The following is a 15,077-nucleotide window of genomic DNA, read 5'->3' as shown; positions in this document are numbered from 1 at the left end:
TTTGTCAAGAGGGATGATTTCATGTGTATATGCAGTCAACGAATGAACTGTGATATATAGTTCCCTGTGATCGCTGGTGTGTTTTTGGTCTACCTAGCAGTGGACTTCACAGAGCAGGAAGCACAAGTCTGACTTAGTCTGACTTTTGGTTTTGCTGAATATACACTTCTGCCTCAGCAGCAAGAAGATAACAGCAGTATGTGATACTCGAATTAGGCTCCAATGACACACCTCTGCACCAACTTAGAACTGACCCTCATTCTATGTGATATACCCCCCCCCCCAATAGTATCCGGCCAATTACCCCACTCTTCCGAGCCATCCCAGTCGCTGTGCCACCCTCTCTGCGATCCGGGAAGGGCTGCAGATTACCATATGCCTCCTTCAATACATGTGGAGTCGCCAGCTGCTTCTTTTCACGTGACAGTCAAGAGTTTCACCAGGGGGACGTAGCGCGTGGGAGGATCACACTATTCCCCCTCCCCCCTGAGCAGGCACCCCGACCAACCAAGGGAGGCGCTAGTGCAGCCATCAGGAAGCATACCCACATCCGGCTTCCCACCCGCAGACACGGCTAATTGTGTTTGTAGGGACACCCGACCCAGCCGGAGGTAACACGGAGATTCGAACCGGGATCCCCATGTTGGTAGGCAATGGAATAGACTGCTAGGCTACTGGGACGCCCCAACGTAATAGATTTTTAATCATGTAAAAGTACTTATTGTTTGTCTCTAGTGACTAACAAATCTGAAGTTTTCTACCAAAGTCTGTTGGCAAGTTCCGAGAGCGCCTTTCTCACAGAAGATACAAATTCAGGGCCAAACTGAGAGAGAGGGCTATACTCTCCAAATAGAGAGTCGGATTTTTTGACACCATTGTTTTCTCTATTCTACGTGAACCTACGTTGGACCCCGTGGTCTTCTGTCAAAGTCCCTGTTGTAGAATAAAACCTCGTGCTGCCCCATTCTTGCCAAATGAAATCACAACAGTGATGCAAAGACCTTGCGTAGTTTTGAGGGGACTTGCATTAATAATATTAATCACCATCATTACCCCGGTGGGGATAAGTGGCTTTGGCAATGGATGGATGGATAATAATCATTATATTTATGTAGCTCTTTTTCTATACACCCAAAGCACTTCACATTGAAGGGGGTAACTCACCTCAACCACCACTAATGTGTAGCACCTACCTGGGTGATGCACGGCAGCCATTTTGCGCCAGAACGCTCACCACACATCAGCTTGAGGTGGAGAGGGAGAAATCATTGAGCCAATTACATGGGGGGATGTTTAGGTCGCCAGATGGAGAGATCCAGGTTGGGAATTTTGCCAGGGCACTGGGTAACCTCCTACTCTTTGTGATAAGTGCCATGGGATCTTTAATGACCACAGTGAGTCAGGACCTCAGTTTAACGTCTCATCCGAAGGACAGCATCTCCTACAGCACAGTGTCCCGGCCACTGCACTGGGGCATTGGGATTTTATATTTGTTGTTTTTCTTTATTACGACCAGAGGGAGGACTTCCCCCTACTGGCCCACCGACACCACTTCCGGCAGCAACTCATTTTCCCGGAAGGTCTCCCATCCAAGTACTAGCCAAACCCATACCTGCTTAGCTTCCGTCATTTGGCAGAGTCAAGGCACATTTTGGTATGGCCGCTATCATTAAACTTCTGAATTAGACTCCTGCTTGCCCTTAATTCATGAAAGGTGTATGAGAGCCCAAGTTTCATCCTAGCTGAAGCATTTCAGTCAGATTGTTATGTGATGGCTGTCGCCCGGTAACATGTACACTCATCAAGTGTATTGAGCAGTCTATGGTAGCCTGTGAGGCCCCGGATTTGAAAAAGAGAAAATTCATCATTGAGTGATGCTATGTATTGCACCGTTAAAAATGTCTCCAGTTTCTCTGCTTTATTTGTTCTCATGTGTAGTAATGTTATGTTTTTTCTTGAGGCTCCTTGAAGTACAAGTGACAAAACATTACTGTTGGGATGATAAGAAATGAAGCATTTGCTTAGTTTGTAATAATATCCCAAATTCTTATACATATACACTACCGTTCAAAAGTTTGGGATCACCCAAACAATTTTGTGTTTTCCATGAAAAGTCACACTTATTCACCACCATATGTTGTGAAATGAATAGAAAATAGAGTCAAGACATTGACAAGGTTAGAAATAATGATTTGTATTTGAAATAAGATTTTTTTTACATCAAACTTTGCTTTCGTCAAAGAATCCTCCATTTGCAGCAATTACAGACCTTTGGCATTCTAGCTGTTAATTTGTTGAGGTAATCTGGAGAAATTGCACCCCACACTTCCAGAAGCAGCTCCCACAAGTTGGATTGGTTGGATGGGCACTTCTTGCGTACCATACGGTCAAGCTGCTCCCACAACAGCTCAATGGGGTTCAGATCTGGTGACTGCGCTGGCCACTCCATTACCGATAGAATACCAGCTGCCTGCTTCTGCTCTAAATAGTTCTTGCACAATTTGGAGGTGTGTTTAGGGTCATTGTCCTGTTGTAGGATGAAATTGGCTCCAATCAAGCGCTGTCCACTGGGTATGGCATGGCGTTGCAAAATGGAGTGATAGCCTTCCTTATTCAGAATCCCTTTTACCCTGTACAAATCTCCCACCTTACCAGCACCAAAGCAACCCCAGACCATCACATTACCTCCACCATGCTTAACAGATGGCGTCAGGCATTCTTCCAGCATCTTTTCATTTGTTCTGCGTCTCACAAACGTTCTTCTTTGTGATCCAAACACCTCAAACTTGGATTCATCCGTCCACAACACTTTTTTCCAGTCTTCCTCTGTCCAATGTCTGTGTTCTTTTGCCCATCTTAATCTTTTTCTTTTATTGGTCAGTCTCAGATATGGCTTTTTCTTTGCCACTCTGCCCTGAAGCCCAGAATCCCGCAGCCGCCTCTTCACTGTAGATGTTGACACTGGTGTTTTGCGGGTACTATTTAATGAAGATGCCAGTTGGGGACCTGTGAGGCATCTGTTTCTCAAACTAGAGACTCTAATGTACTTATCTTCTTGCTCAGTTGTGCAACGCGGCCTCCCACTTCTTTTTCTACTCTGGTTAGAGCCTGTTTGTGCTGTCCTCTGAAGGGAGTAGTACACACCGGTGTAGGAAATCTTCAATTTCTTAGCAATTTCTCGCATGGAATAGCCTTCATTTCTAAGAACAAGAATAGAATGTCGAGTTTCAGATGAAAGTTCTCTTTTTCTGGCCATTTTGAGCGTTTAATTGACCCCACAAATGTGATGCTCCAGAAACTCAATCTGCTCAAAGGAAGGTCAGTTTTGTAGCTTCTGTAACGAGCTAAACTGTTTTCGGATGTGTGAACATGATTGCACAAGGGTTTTCTAATCATCAATTAGCCTTCTGAGCCAATGAGCAAACACATTGTACCATTAGAACACTGGAGTTATAGTTGCTTGAAATGGGCCTCTATACACCTATGTAGATATTGCACCAAAAACCAGACATTTGCAGCTAGAATAGTCATTTACCACATTAGCAATGTATAGAGTGTATTTCTTTAAAGTTAAGACTAGTTTAAAGTTATCTTCATTGAACAGTACAGTGCTTTTCCTTCAAAAATATGGACATTTCAATGTGATCCCAAACTTTTGAACGGTAGTGTATACCTGTTCCTTCATATGTGGCAATAAAACTCAACACACTCAGCAGTTGCATGTGGGTCACAGCAAGAATTTAAGTTGGCATCAGACTCTTTTGACAAGACTATTTCTCAAACAGCCTCTGGGAAAACACTTTCAGGGACCTTGAGGTCAACAATGACAGGTCAGCATGCATAAAAGAAAACACAAATCCTCCTTTTAGATAGACTGCAAAAAGCAAATAAATTCTGTTATTTATTGCATTGCCCCATTACGGAGAGGTTAACAGTGAAAGGTTATATTCTCTATGGAAGACACTAAACTCTGGGCTCAACTCCAATATGAAAACAATGTACCGTTGCTTTTCTTTTCAATGACGGGCCTCCGCTGTGCAATGTGCAACCTCTTAGGAACCTAATTTTTCCTCCCATCTCTCTTGTTCTGCCGCACTCGTTTGTGGTAAATGTTTTCTTATCCAGTCCTTCAGGGAATGGGCGTGTTGGTTACATGCTTCCTAGCTGTTAGTGTTTGGTCCATTGAGGAGGGGTGTTGCGTTGCGGAGGCAGATGATAAAAGGTTTTGTGGGAGACCTGTAGTTTCAACCACTGCTCTGTCACATTCCTTTCTCCCTTGCCTTTGGGTTCTAGTTTTTAAGGTAACTGTGATTAGATGCCAGAGGAGGTAAGCAAAAAACAGCTGCCCCTGCCTTGTTTATGCAGATGTTTACTGCTCTGAAGACCAGATGTTTCATCTGCTGAGGACTGAAATTGCATTTTCTCCTGTTTGCCTGTCCAAATTATATACAAAGCTTGTTTGGGAAGGTTTCAGCTAGTCAAAAAAAATTGCGTGTGCTTCGACAGTCTTCATAGATCTTGTATCTACACTTGGCATGGCGGCACCAACAAAACCTGTTTTGTGGGAATATAAGCCCGGTAATAAATGTGACTCAACAGGAACAGAGGCAAAGAGGAGGATTTGACAAAAACAAAACCTGAAACCTACTGTGCAGCACTATTTCATCATCTTTAATTGGTGTGAAAACTATGATGATTGAAATACTACAAACCCGCAACCAGCTGTTCTACATTTTGCTCCCAGTGGTGAAAAGGAGACAAATCTCTCTGTGACACGTGAAGAATTTCCCAATGATTAAGATCTGAATTATACAAAAATGTCAGATTATTAATCCTGTGATTGGGTTGTGTACTGATGATCTGTTGGCCCCTCCTACAACAAACACAAGTGGCAGTTGATAAAAAAATAAATAAAATGTATGACTATTAAGCAGAAAACATGGTTTGCTGAAGTCCTTGTTTTTGTAAATACCCAGATGGTGACTTCAGCTAACAGATGGCAAGCCCTTAAAAGCCCCACATTGGCTGCCAAGTTGCTGTTTTTATTGTTCAAATTTTGTAGCTTTCTTTGCATGCAGGTGTGTGTGTGTGTGTGTGTGTGTGTGTGTGTGTGTGTGTGTGTGTGTGTGTGTGTGTGTGTGTGTGTGTGTTGCCTGCGTTTACATGGATTTGAGTATCGAGGTTATGATCGGGTTTTTGAAGTATCCCGTTTTTTTTTTACCCGATTTCAGAAACCTGGTTAAGCCCTTATCCCGATCTTGAGAGACCCGATTATGCTAGCTGGAGTACTGCGAGAGAAACCGAGATACTATTGCGTGTACACATTTTATCACGGTTTCTGACCACTGCCGACTACCTGCGTAGGCGCGGCTTCAGCCAAGTGACGTAACATAAACACAAACAATGGCGGCAACGGGAGCGTCTCATTTCGGCGAAGAAACAACGTTTCATCCACTGCTACCTTGTCCTACGTGGTGACAGCCTGACACCGATCAAAGTGGAGGACATGGGTAATATTTCCCGTCGCTCTCTTCTCCCGTTGCTGGCAATAAAGTGGATAAGCCAAATCCGCAGCGCAGTGTTTGCAGTTAATAGTGCTAAACCCGCTATAAACCCAAGTGGTCTCATTTTCAATAGCTACAGTCAAATTGATTTAAGGTTAAACGTTACAGAGCAATATCAGATTATCAAAATTGCCGATTTGTATTGAAGATATCACTGCTGCACAGTAATCAGTAACCGGGATACCAACTAGTGTAACCGAGCATATTTCCGCCCACTGCGGGATTCGACTAAGTTTATTATGCACCTCGAGGCGACATCGTTAACAACTCGGCTAAAGGTGACCGCCCCGCCACGGGGTTGGCGAGTTTTTTTTCTTTTGTGCGTTACAGTAGTCACCCTCTCCCGGAAGCGCGCCGTCGCTCTTCCCGCGCAAGCTTCCGGACACCACCGCTGCTACCAATGTAACTGAGCACGATTCCGCCCGCTGCGGGATTCGATCTCCACCACGAGGCGGTCTCGCTAACCGCTCGACTAGAAGGGGGCCGATAACCAGAGCGGTCGGCCAGTTAGTCTTTTTGTAGGTTACATTAGTATTTATCATGTATACGAGGATAGGAACAACCAGCTTTCTATGTTCCATGTAAACGCCATGGCCGTGTGATGGACTGGCAGCCTGTACCTGGGCAGAATAAACGGGTTGGATAATGGATGGATAATGGATGGATGTAAATGCCATATCCCGAATGTGATCAAAACCGGGATAAACCTCATAACAGGGACTCTCAAGTCCATGTAAACCCAGTCATTGTAATAATAATAATAATGATAATAATAATAAATCAATCTTATATAGCGTTTTTCTAACACTCAAATTCTCTTTACAATAAACGGGGTGAAACAAGACAACGGATAAACAACACAGACCCCCCCTTCCCATCCACCCCTGTGGATGGGAAGGGGGGCTACGAGAGGGAGAAGCGGCAGCCACACGCGACGCCAGCAGTACTCTCCGACTTAAACAGATACAAAAGGGCAAGAAAAACAAAAAATAACAACACTGTACATGTTGATTTGTGAGGTAGCCACTAGGCAGTGGCACTATTTAACCCATAACTGGGGGCTGGTTCGTGGGCATTCGGTAATATCCCCACACCGGTGGGCCTGCGTACCACATGTCTAGGGGCCAGACCTCCTCCGAGTCCCTTGTAGTTCAGCTAGGGTCCAAGGTGTCCCCAGTTACCATGTGTCGCCACGAGGAGGCACTACATAGGGCTTGCTGTTGGAGAAACTATGTACTGGCAGGGAGAGACTTACGTGCTCAGCTCTCCTGTTCGCATTTCTGCGAGACAGCGGTGAAGGTTGAGAGTGAGACGTGACAGGCACAGAACACTACACCAACACACTCGATGCTTCACAACAACCCGACATCTTACACAAGGATTTCAGACACACATTGTGTGTATTCAAGGTAGAGAGACGTATAAGGAGTGAAATGCGCTCTATCTTGTGGTATGCTCAACATAACATGCAGGCCCCCTCTTCCAGCATCTGTGTTATGACTCTTATCACCTTGGTCCTGACAGAGTATGGAGAGGTCGTTCTGTGTGTGTGTGTGTGTGTGTGTGTGTGTGAAGTGAGATTTCCCAGACAGCTTTAGAAGTTGTTGGTCTACTTCACATAGCAGCAGATTGGTAAGAAATGACCTCCTGTAAACTCTATGAGCATTTCCATTTAATAAAATAGCACGAGGCAGACTGTGATAGCTTGAGTTTCTTTGTTTTTTGTTTCCTTCAAGTTTTTGACATTACCTAATCAGACATACTTGCACAATTCTTTCAGCGTGCATTGCCAACATGCTCTCCTCTGTAACTTAACTGAACACACTCCTATCTTCTACAAGCCTGAGCCAGTTCGGTAAAGGTCACCCACATCTGCACTCCCCTTTTTTCTTGGTTGAACAGCGACAACAGACCACATGAGCGATGAGCTCCGTAGGCATTGATATCACTTCAAAAGTTCAGAAGATTCAACATCTGACTGACCTGTCCCACCAATCTTTGGTGTGATAACCACCTTTTGTTAGAGGTAGTGGTCCAATGTCCACTGTGGAGCAACTAAAGAAAGCCAAAGACACTGTAACCTTACTTCCAGCACTTACATCATCCTCAATCAATCCTCAATCAATGCTCCACATGCCTGGCCAGCCTTTTCGCCACACTGACACATACTGAGGCTGCAGGAGCCATTCAAGCAAGTAAGGAATGCAACTTCTTCCGGGGTGAGTCCACTTTCCCTTTCTCAAGCTTTACTGTAGGTCGTGTGCTTACTGCCAAATCGTGGCCTAGCTCTTGGTCTTGCCGAAGGAAAGTTTTTTACTGGAGAGCACAAACTGCAGCAGTTTTGCCAGCGTCATTACACAGGGAGAGTGAAACAGAATCTGGGCCAGGACTTGACAAGTCGGTCTCAACTGTAAAACCGCCAAAGGAGACAATCAAACATCCTCCATGCCATGCTTTTTTTTCTTTTTTTTGAGAGAGAGAGGAAAACAATGCAGTAGTACTTATGTATGGACTCAGTTTTGACCCTTGAGTTTGGTCTCATGTCCACATTTTTAAGGTCTCGATCTCATCTCTGACTTCCTAGCATAATGACTCAAACTTGACTCGGTTTCAGACAGTGCAGACTCGCAATTGGTTTTTTTTTGAGTACAAGACTTTAAGAAGAAAGAAAGAAGAAAGCCACTTTACTTTTGTCATTGTACATGTTACACTGAAATTCGTTCGCTGCATTTAACCCGTCCTATTGAGCAGTGGCAGCTGCAGCGCCCGGATGACCAACTCCAGTTCTTCTTTCCATTGCCTTGGTCAGGGACACATTATTATAGCAGTAACCCTAACGTGCATGTCTTTTTGATGGTGGGAGGAAACCGGAGCACCCGGAGGAAACCCACACAGACACGGGGAGAACATCCAAACTCCACCCGTAAAAGTGAAGATCAATGAAGTGATATCGAATCTATTTCTTTTATATTTACGTCTGAAATTGCACTTGGACTTAACTCAAACCCACTCAAACCCGAATGACCTGGACTCGTCTCATGGAGTCTTAACTACAAGGCTAGTTGATTATTATCTTCGATAAGTAGCTAATATGCCATAGATCAGAGCTGTTAGATGCAGAACCACTCCAGCACAGAGGAAAAAAAAACACATATAAGTGAGATTACACATTGTCCTTCTGTTTGTTAGTCTGCAGTGGGGTCAACCTCTGTTCAAACAAAGGGATGATAGACAGACACAATGTCCATGTGTTCTCTACGTAAAGTCCATCTGAACTGTGCGTCCTGGGATGTTAGCACATATTAAACTGGTTCGACAGAGCTATAGGGCTTCCTTTGAGTTTACTGTGATGCAAAAATTCACATTCAGCCATTGATGACCATTTGATGACCAGGCTGTCATTCTCTCACCTGCTCCCAGGTGTCCTAGGCGTCTGTGGGGTTACCAAACTTCTCAAATCAAAAAAAGTTTCAGTTAAATTGCAAGAACAGAGATATGAAAAGTTATTTTATTCAAACTTCAGTACGCAGGACAGATGAAATTGCACAAAGTTGGGAACTGCTCAGGAAGTCTCTCTCTCTCTCTCTCTCTCTCTCTCTCTCTCTCTCTCTCTCTCTCTCTCTCTCTCTCTCTCTCTCTCTCTCTCTCTCTCTCTCTCTCTCTCTCTCTGACTCACTCCATCTCTCGTCCGAGTTAGCCAGACATGTGTCATGTAATAACCAAAGCTCCACCCCACGTGTAATCGCAGTGTCCCACCTCCACCCCCTTCCCTCTCTTCCACTCTTTCTCCCCCGTACATTGCCATCTACACGCTGGACCAGGACGGAGGTGTAGCAGTGGAAGCGGAGCGCAAACCAGAGCGGCACTCGTTCACTTGGGGGACCCACTTGGCTGGCTGAGCTTTAAGGGATATCGAGAAACAGCACGGATGATGCGTTTTGCATTTCATTTGTTCAATGAAAGAGAAGACGTACAGCAGAGATGGGGACCGGACAGCGACTCGTTAAACTTTCACCTCATCATCGGTCTTCAGCCAAACCCCGCGGCGGTCACAGTTCGCTCGTTGGGCCTCTATTGATTTTCATTCTTCACTCGTGCGCCGCCTTTAACTTAGACACAGAGAGACGGCAGAGTTTCTCTGGACCCCAGGGAAGCTACTTTGGCTATTCTGTGGATTTTCTCAGTAGTTCGCCCAGGTCAGCTATTCATTATGTGTATTCCTGTGCTAAGGATTTTGCATGTTTGTCTCATATTATTTCCCCTGTGTAACCCGAGTAGTCCATCACGGTGTCATGATTGGACTAACCAGGTTTCAAATTCACGCGTCATCGTTTTCATGGCTAACCGTCTCTCGGACCCGTTGTCCAGATCTTTAATTAAGTGAGATATTCAACCGACAAAAGAAACTAAGACGCGTGTTTAGTTTTTCACGCAGAATCTAAATCATCATAACGATTGTGACTTAACGCCGAATTTATGTTGACAGTCCAGTGAGGCAATAGGGGCCGTCTATAAATTACATGCTCATGAAATTAAAAATACATAGAAATCTTTGCAACAAACAAAAAAAAAAGAAAAGAGGAAAGACACCCCCCCCCCAAAAACAGGCTATTTCAGATATGATCTCTGCCTGTCAATACGCTATGTAAATACACAGTACATACTATGAGAACTAAATAGTAGCCTTATAATGAAAAGTGATTGTTTTATGTTGAAAACAAAAAACAAAAACAAAAAACAAACAGAGAGAAAAGGAATCACTTAAAGTGACAATAAACAGCACAAATATTCTGAGATACAACCTACAAACATGAAATAACTTGCATTGTTACTTAGAATATATAAATGTATCATGACTTTAGATCATACTCTTTTGCTACTTTTGCTATTTTATGTAATGTTTTCCTTAATAAATGTTTTTTTCCCACGGTGCACTTTCAATCACCGAAGTATTGACTGTGCATCAGGCAACGAATACCTCTTAATTGTATGCAAATGTCAGTAGGCGGTGCCGTTTGTTTTTTCCTCTCATTCACACTTTTGTGATGGTACCTAAGAATTTTGTCATTGGCTATAATGCAAGTCTTATTTATGAAAACTCAAAAGGACTGGATCTATCTTGGCTGTCATTGTCATCTGATTAAGTTTATTCCAATGAATTCTCTCGAACACAAGTAATACAAGATATTGATAATGTATAGCCTTTTTCAGTACTTCACTTTGATAGTGTATCACTCACTACTCATTGAAGATTTCAGATTGCTAGAAATATTGGAGCATAATCATAAAAACAAAAACATTTACGGGTAAAGAAATCTTCATGCGTGTGGAAAGTGGTTATTACTTGTCATCTTTGATGTGTTGAGAAAACAATCAACAGGGCACAAGTATGGAAGTCTACATCTTGTGCACATGCTCACACACAAGAAGAAAAATAGCATAGCTTATTCAGTTTGGACCCAAATTGTCATTGTCATCTTACACCAGGAAAAGATCATTAGTGTTCGATCAGCTGTTTCACTTTATGCTGAATCAGAAACCTGTTAAGGCGAGCTTGTCAGTTCCTTCCATCGTGTTTGTGTGATATATGTAAGTATTTCCCTGACACCAGCAAAGAGGAAATTGGTTAAGATTCTCTCAGTTTGCTTGGTTAAGCATTTGGTGTGGGTGTGTTGGGTGGTCTCGGTTACTTTGGCTTCTGACCAAGATGTTGATCTACAGGACACATTTTGGTTTTCAGCACCGCCTTGTAGACACCCAGTGGTTATCCTGCAACCGAATTACGATCTCCTTTTTTTTCCTTCCACAAGTGAATTTTTATTTATTTGCCCACATTTTTTCGTTTTTATTATTTTGCATCATTTGCTGAATGTTTTGTAGAGTCAGCTTCTCGGATTTGATGTATGGCATGGGAGAGAAGACAAGGATGCTGTCTTATTTGTCCTGTCCAGGATGGTTCTCGTGGTTGTAATGGATTCTGATATAATTGTGACTGTTAAGCTCAAGGGAGCATTGTTCGCCTCTCTCCCATCGCTCCCCATGTTCTGTTCTCTCTGTCCCAGTAAACATGCCAAGTTTAAGTCAATATGTCTGCCTTGGCTGGTGTTTCGGAGGTGGAGCCTGGTCACATCAGCTGTCGAGATTAATAACGTCATTGTTTTTTTTTACCCCTTCTGGTTTGCCTCAATCCAATATAAGACTGGAACTGCCTTAATTAACCATGATTTAGCGTGCAAATGTATTTAGGATGGTAGAATTGAAACTTAAGGGAAAGATTCAATTGCGATGAGTTCTTTTAAGGTAAACCAAAATGGTATCTTACAAAGATAAATGTTGTTTATTACGTAGCATCCATATCACATTTTTACTATAGAGGTTGACTTGCGATCACATTGTTAGGGTAAATGAGCGAAGAAAAAAATGTTTTAACAATATTTAAATTGGAATACTGGAGCATTTCCTATGGGAAGTGGCCCACTATGAACCTTGTATCTTGTATGTGAAATCACTAATAAGCTCTTGCCTCAGTTATGAGGAACCTGGATAGAATTAGCTGGAATATGGAGGCATGTGCCTTCTCATGTTCGCTATCTGTGGCGATGGTACATGCAATATAAGGAGATATCACAATGCACAGGGATATTACTTAGTAAGATATGGAGAGCTACATAAACAGCTACCCTGAATAAATGATTGACTCTGCCTCTGTCCATGCAGTCATTTTGGTTCATAGATACTATGGTAAGCTCATATTTTGGCACAACATGAACTTTAGGAAAGGAATCATGATTTTAAGTCTCAGTCCAAATCAGTTGTCATCTGACTAATACAAATTGCATGTAGTATACATGAAGGCTATTGCTGGATGTTACATATTTATAATAGATTAGTTTATTTGATCTTTGGGGCACCTAGATACTACAACATCTCACATGCAGAGAGAACAGGGGGTGGTGGAGGAGTTAAAGTGTACCTTTGAGAAAGGAAGCCATTGAAATTGTACAATCTAGCAGGGTGAGTGGCTGTGCTGTGAATGGTTTATAAGTTATTCTGCCATGTAAATATTCCTCTTATGCTCTCCAGACGTTTACAGTAGGGTGTTCAGGGACCATGAAGTCGGATCTCTGCTAATGTCATCAGTCATGTTCCTTCAGTCTAGATCTTATTCTCTCTCTCTCTCTCTCTCTCTCTCTCTCTCTCTCTCTCTCTCTCTCTCTCTCTCTCTCTCTCTCTCTCTCTCTCTCTCTCTCTCTCTCTCTCTCTCTCTCTCTCTCTCTGTTCTCACACACACATACACACAACAATCATTAATGTAATGAGCAACACTAAACATACAAATGCACGTATGCTCATGCAGATATGCAGGAAAATGTGCAAGATTTTGATTTTTTACCTTCATTAGATAGCTACAGTGAAAGGCAGACAGGAAATGGGGGGGTATGACATGCAGCAAAGATCACTGACTGGAATCAAACCGGTGATGGTTGCAACCATGTGGCCATGTGGTAAGCTATGCACTATAACCACTTGGCTACGGAGGTGCCCTGTCAATACTTCTTTTATTCTCTCTCTTTCTCGCTCCAGAAAAGGTCAAGAGTCAACCTCAGACGTTATGGTGAACAACCTGATACAGTTGCCCTTCATCAACAGACAACAATTAGATTAGAAAGTGTCATGCCTTTAGACACGTAGTGCATGTCTTTTATACTTACATCATCAAACCCTCCAGTATACACTGTATCAGTACTACCAAACTATGTTTGAACAAGATATGTATGAGAGACACATTGATTTAAAAGTTATACTGGTGTCCTATACTGGTGTCCTATACTGGTGTCCCACCGGGCACCTCACTGACCGTGCTACAGCAACATCTTAGGTGGAGAAGTACTTTTTTTTTAAACCCCCCCCTCCCATTTTTCTGCCCAATTGTACCCAGCCAATTACCCCACTCTTCTGAGCCATCCCAGTCACTGTTCCACCCCTCTGCCAATCCGGAGAGGGCTGCAGACTACCACATGCCTCCTCTGATACATGTGGAGTCGCCAGCCGCTTCTTTTCACCTGACAGTGAGGAGTTTCGCCAGGGGGACGGAGCGCATGGGAGGATCATGCTATTCCCCCCAGTCCCCCCCAACGGGCGCCCCGACCAACCAGAAGAGGCGCTAGTACAGCGACCAGGGCACATACCCACATCTGGCTTCCCACCTGCAGACATGGCCAATTGTGTCTGTAGGGACGCCTGACCAAGCCGGGGGTAACATGGGGATTCGAACCGGCAATCCCCGTATTGACAGGCAATGGAATAGACCGTTATGCTACCCGGATGCCCCGTGGAGAAGTACTTTGACTATTTCCCTCATTTTGAATCCTGACCCTGACCCACATTGTTTTCAGCGTAAAATGTAATGGATTATTCCAATGGATAAACTCTGACAATCAATCTGACGATCAATGTCGATCAAAAGGCAGTGAAAAGCAATTTGTCAAATGACACATTTCAGCTCGGGTTGCATGCCATTTCAGAAAATCAGTCATATCCCACAGGATACATTTAGAAGTTTAGAAATGATAAAAATTTAAATAATTATTTGATAATTAATTGATAATAATGATATACATGCACTATAATGGTGGCTTTAAAGCTTTTCATTGCCATTACAATCAAAGTTTGCTTTAGCAACATGAACACACAGGACCTAATGGCACAAGACAATGGTAACACAGGACAAAACAGTCATATGAGACAACACTGCAGGCCACAGCACGGGTGACATAGCCCTAATGATCAAGCCTGTTTTGCTTATTTCATTCAGACTGCTTGCTAGTCACAGTCTGCCTTTGTCTTCAGTGAACAGCTTTTAATTGGCTCAGTCCCAAGGAGCTCCAAGCTTGGCATCATGCAAAATCAGAAAGACTTGTGGTTTTTCATTAGTTAGCAAAAAACGGGAGGAGATTATTTGCTTTATAGGGAAATTATCAGTCAGTTTGCAATGATAAGTCATCAGCTTGGTATATACTTCATTGTTGTAGGATCCTGAAAATGTGCTAAATCCTTTGGATTTGAGCAGAGTGCAATTCCCAAAGACTTTCTCTTACCCCCCCCCCATCTCCACACACCCCCCTCCCACACACACACACACACAAACACACAGGCACACTAGAGCAGACGGGCAAATAGCAGCAGTGTTTAGCTCTACTATGGTGAAATTCTTATTTAAGCCGTGGATTCAGTAGCTTTCTCATCTCTCCTGATATCATATCTTCCTCATGAAAGTCCTGGCTACTCATGCCAGCACACAGAGCCCAGCTCTTAAGTGTTTGTTCCCCATGACAGGCATCTAGTGATGATGATAAGTGACTTTGTAAATATGGTCGATGAGGTAATTGCTGTAAACTACTTGTGCTCTTTATATATCCTCATCAAATATCTGTTCTATCTAACACACCCACAGATGTAAGAGCACAGAGGACAGTGAGAGATCAGCCTGAATCACTGTTTATTTATTTTCCT

The 15,077-nt window shown here is 43.3% G+C and overlaps 1 protein-coding gene across 2 annotated transcripts in view; it reads left to right on the top strand.

The window, feature by feature from the left end:
- Window positions 1–9,381: 9,381 nt before the first annotated feature.
- The window catches only part of LOC130106769 (integrin alpha-5-like), a 36,531-nt gene continuing 30,835 nt past the window's right edge, over window positions 9,382–15,077 (top strand). For both annotated transcript variants that reach the window (XM_056273015.1, XM_056273014.1), the window contains exon 1: window positions 9,382–9,760. In XM_056273015.1, the coding sequence (XP_056128990.1) occupies window positions 9,546–9,760 (215 nt within the window). In that variant the 5' untranslated portion in view covers window positions 9,382–9,545. The remainder of the gene's footprint in view (window positions 9,761–15,077) is intronic.

Source organism: Lampris incognitus, chromosome 2 (genome assembly GCF_029633865.1).
Source record: "Lampris incognitus isolate fLamInc1 chromosome 2, fLamInc1.hap2, whole genome shotgun sequence".
NCBI lineage: Eukaryota > Metazoa > Chordata > Actinopteri > Lampriformes > Lampridae > Lampris > Lampris incognitus.
This window is presented reverse-complemented; position numbering and strand designations above follow the sequence as displayed.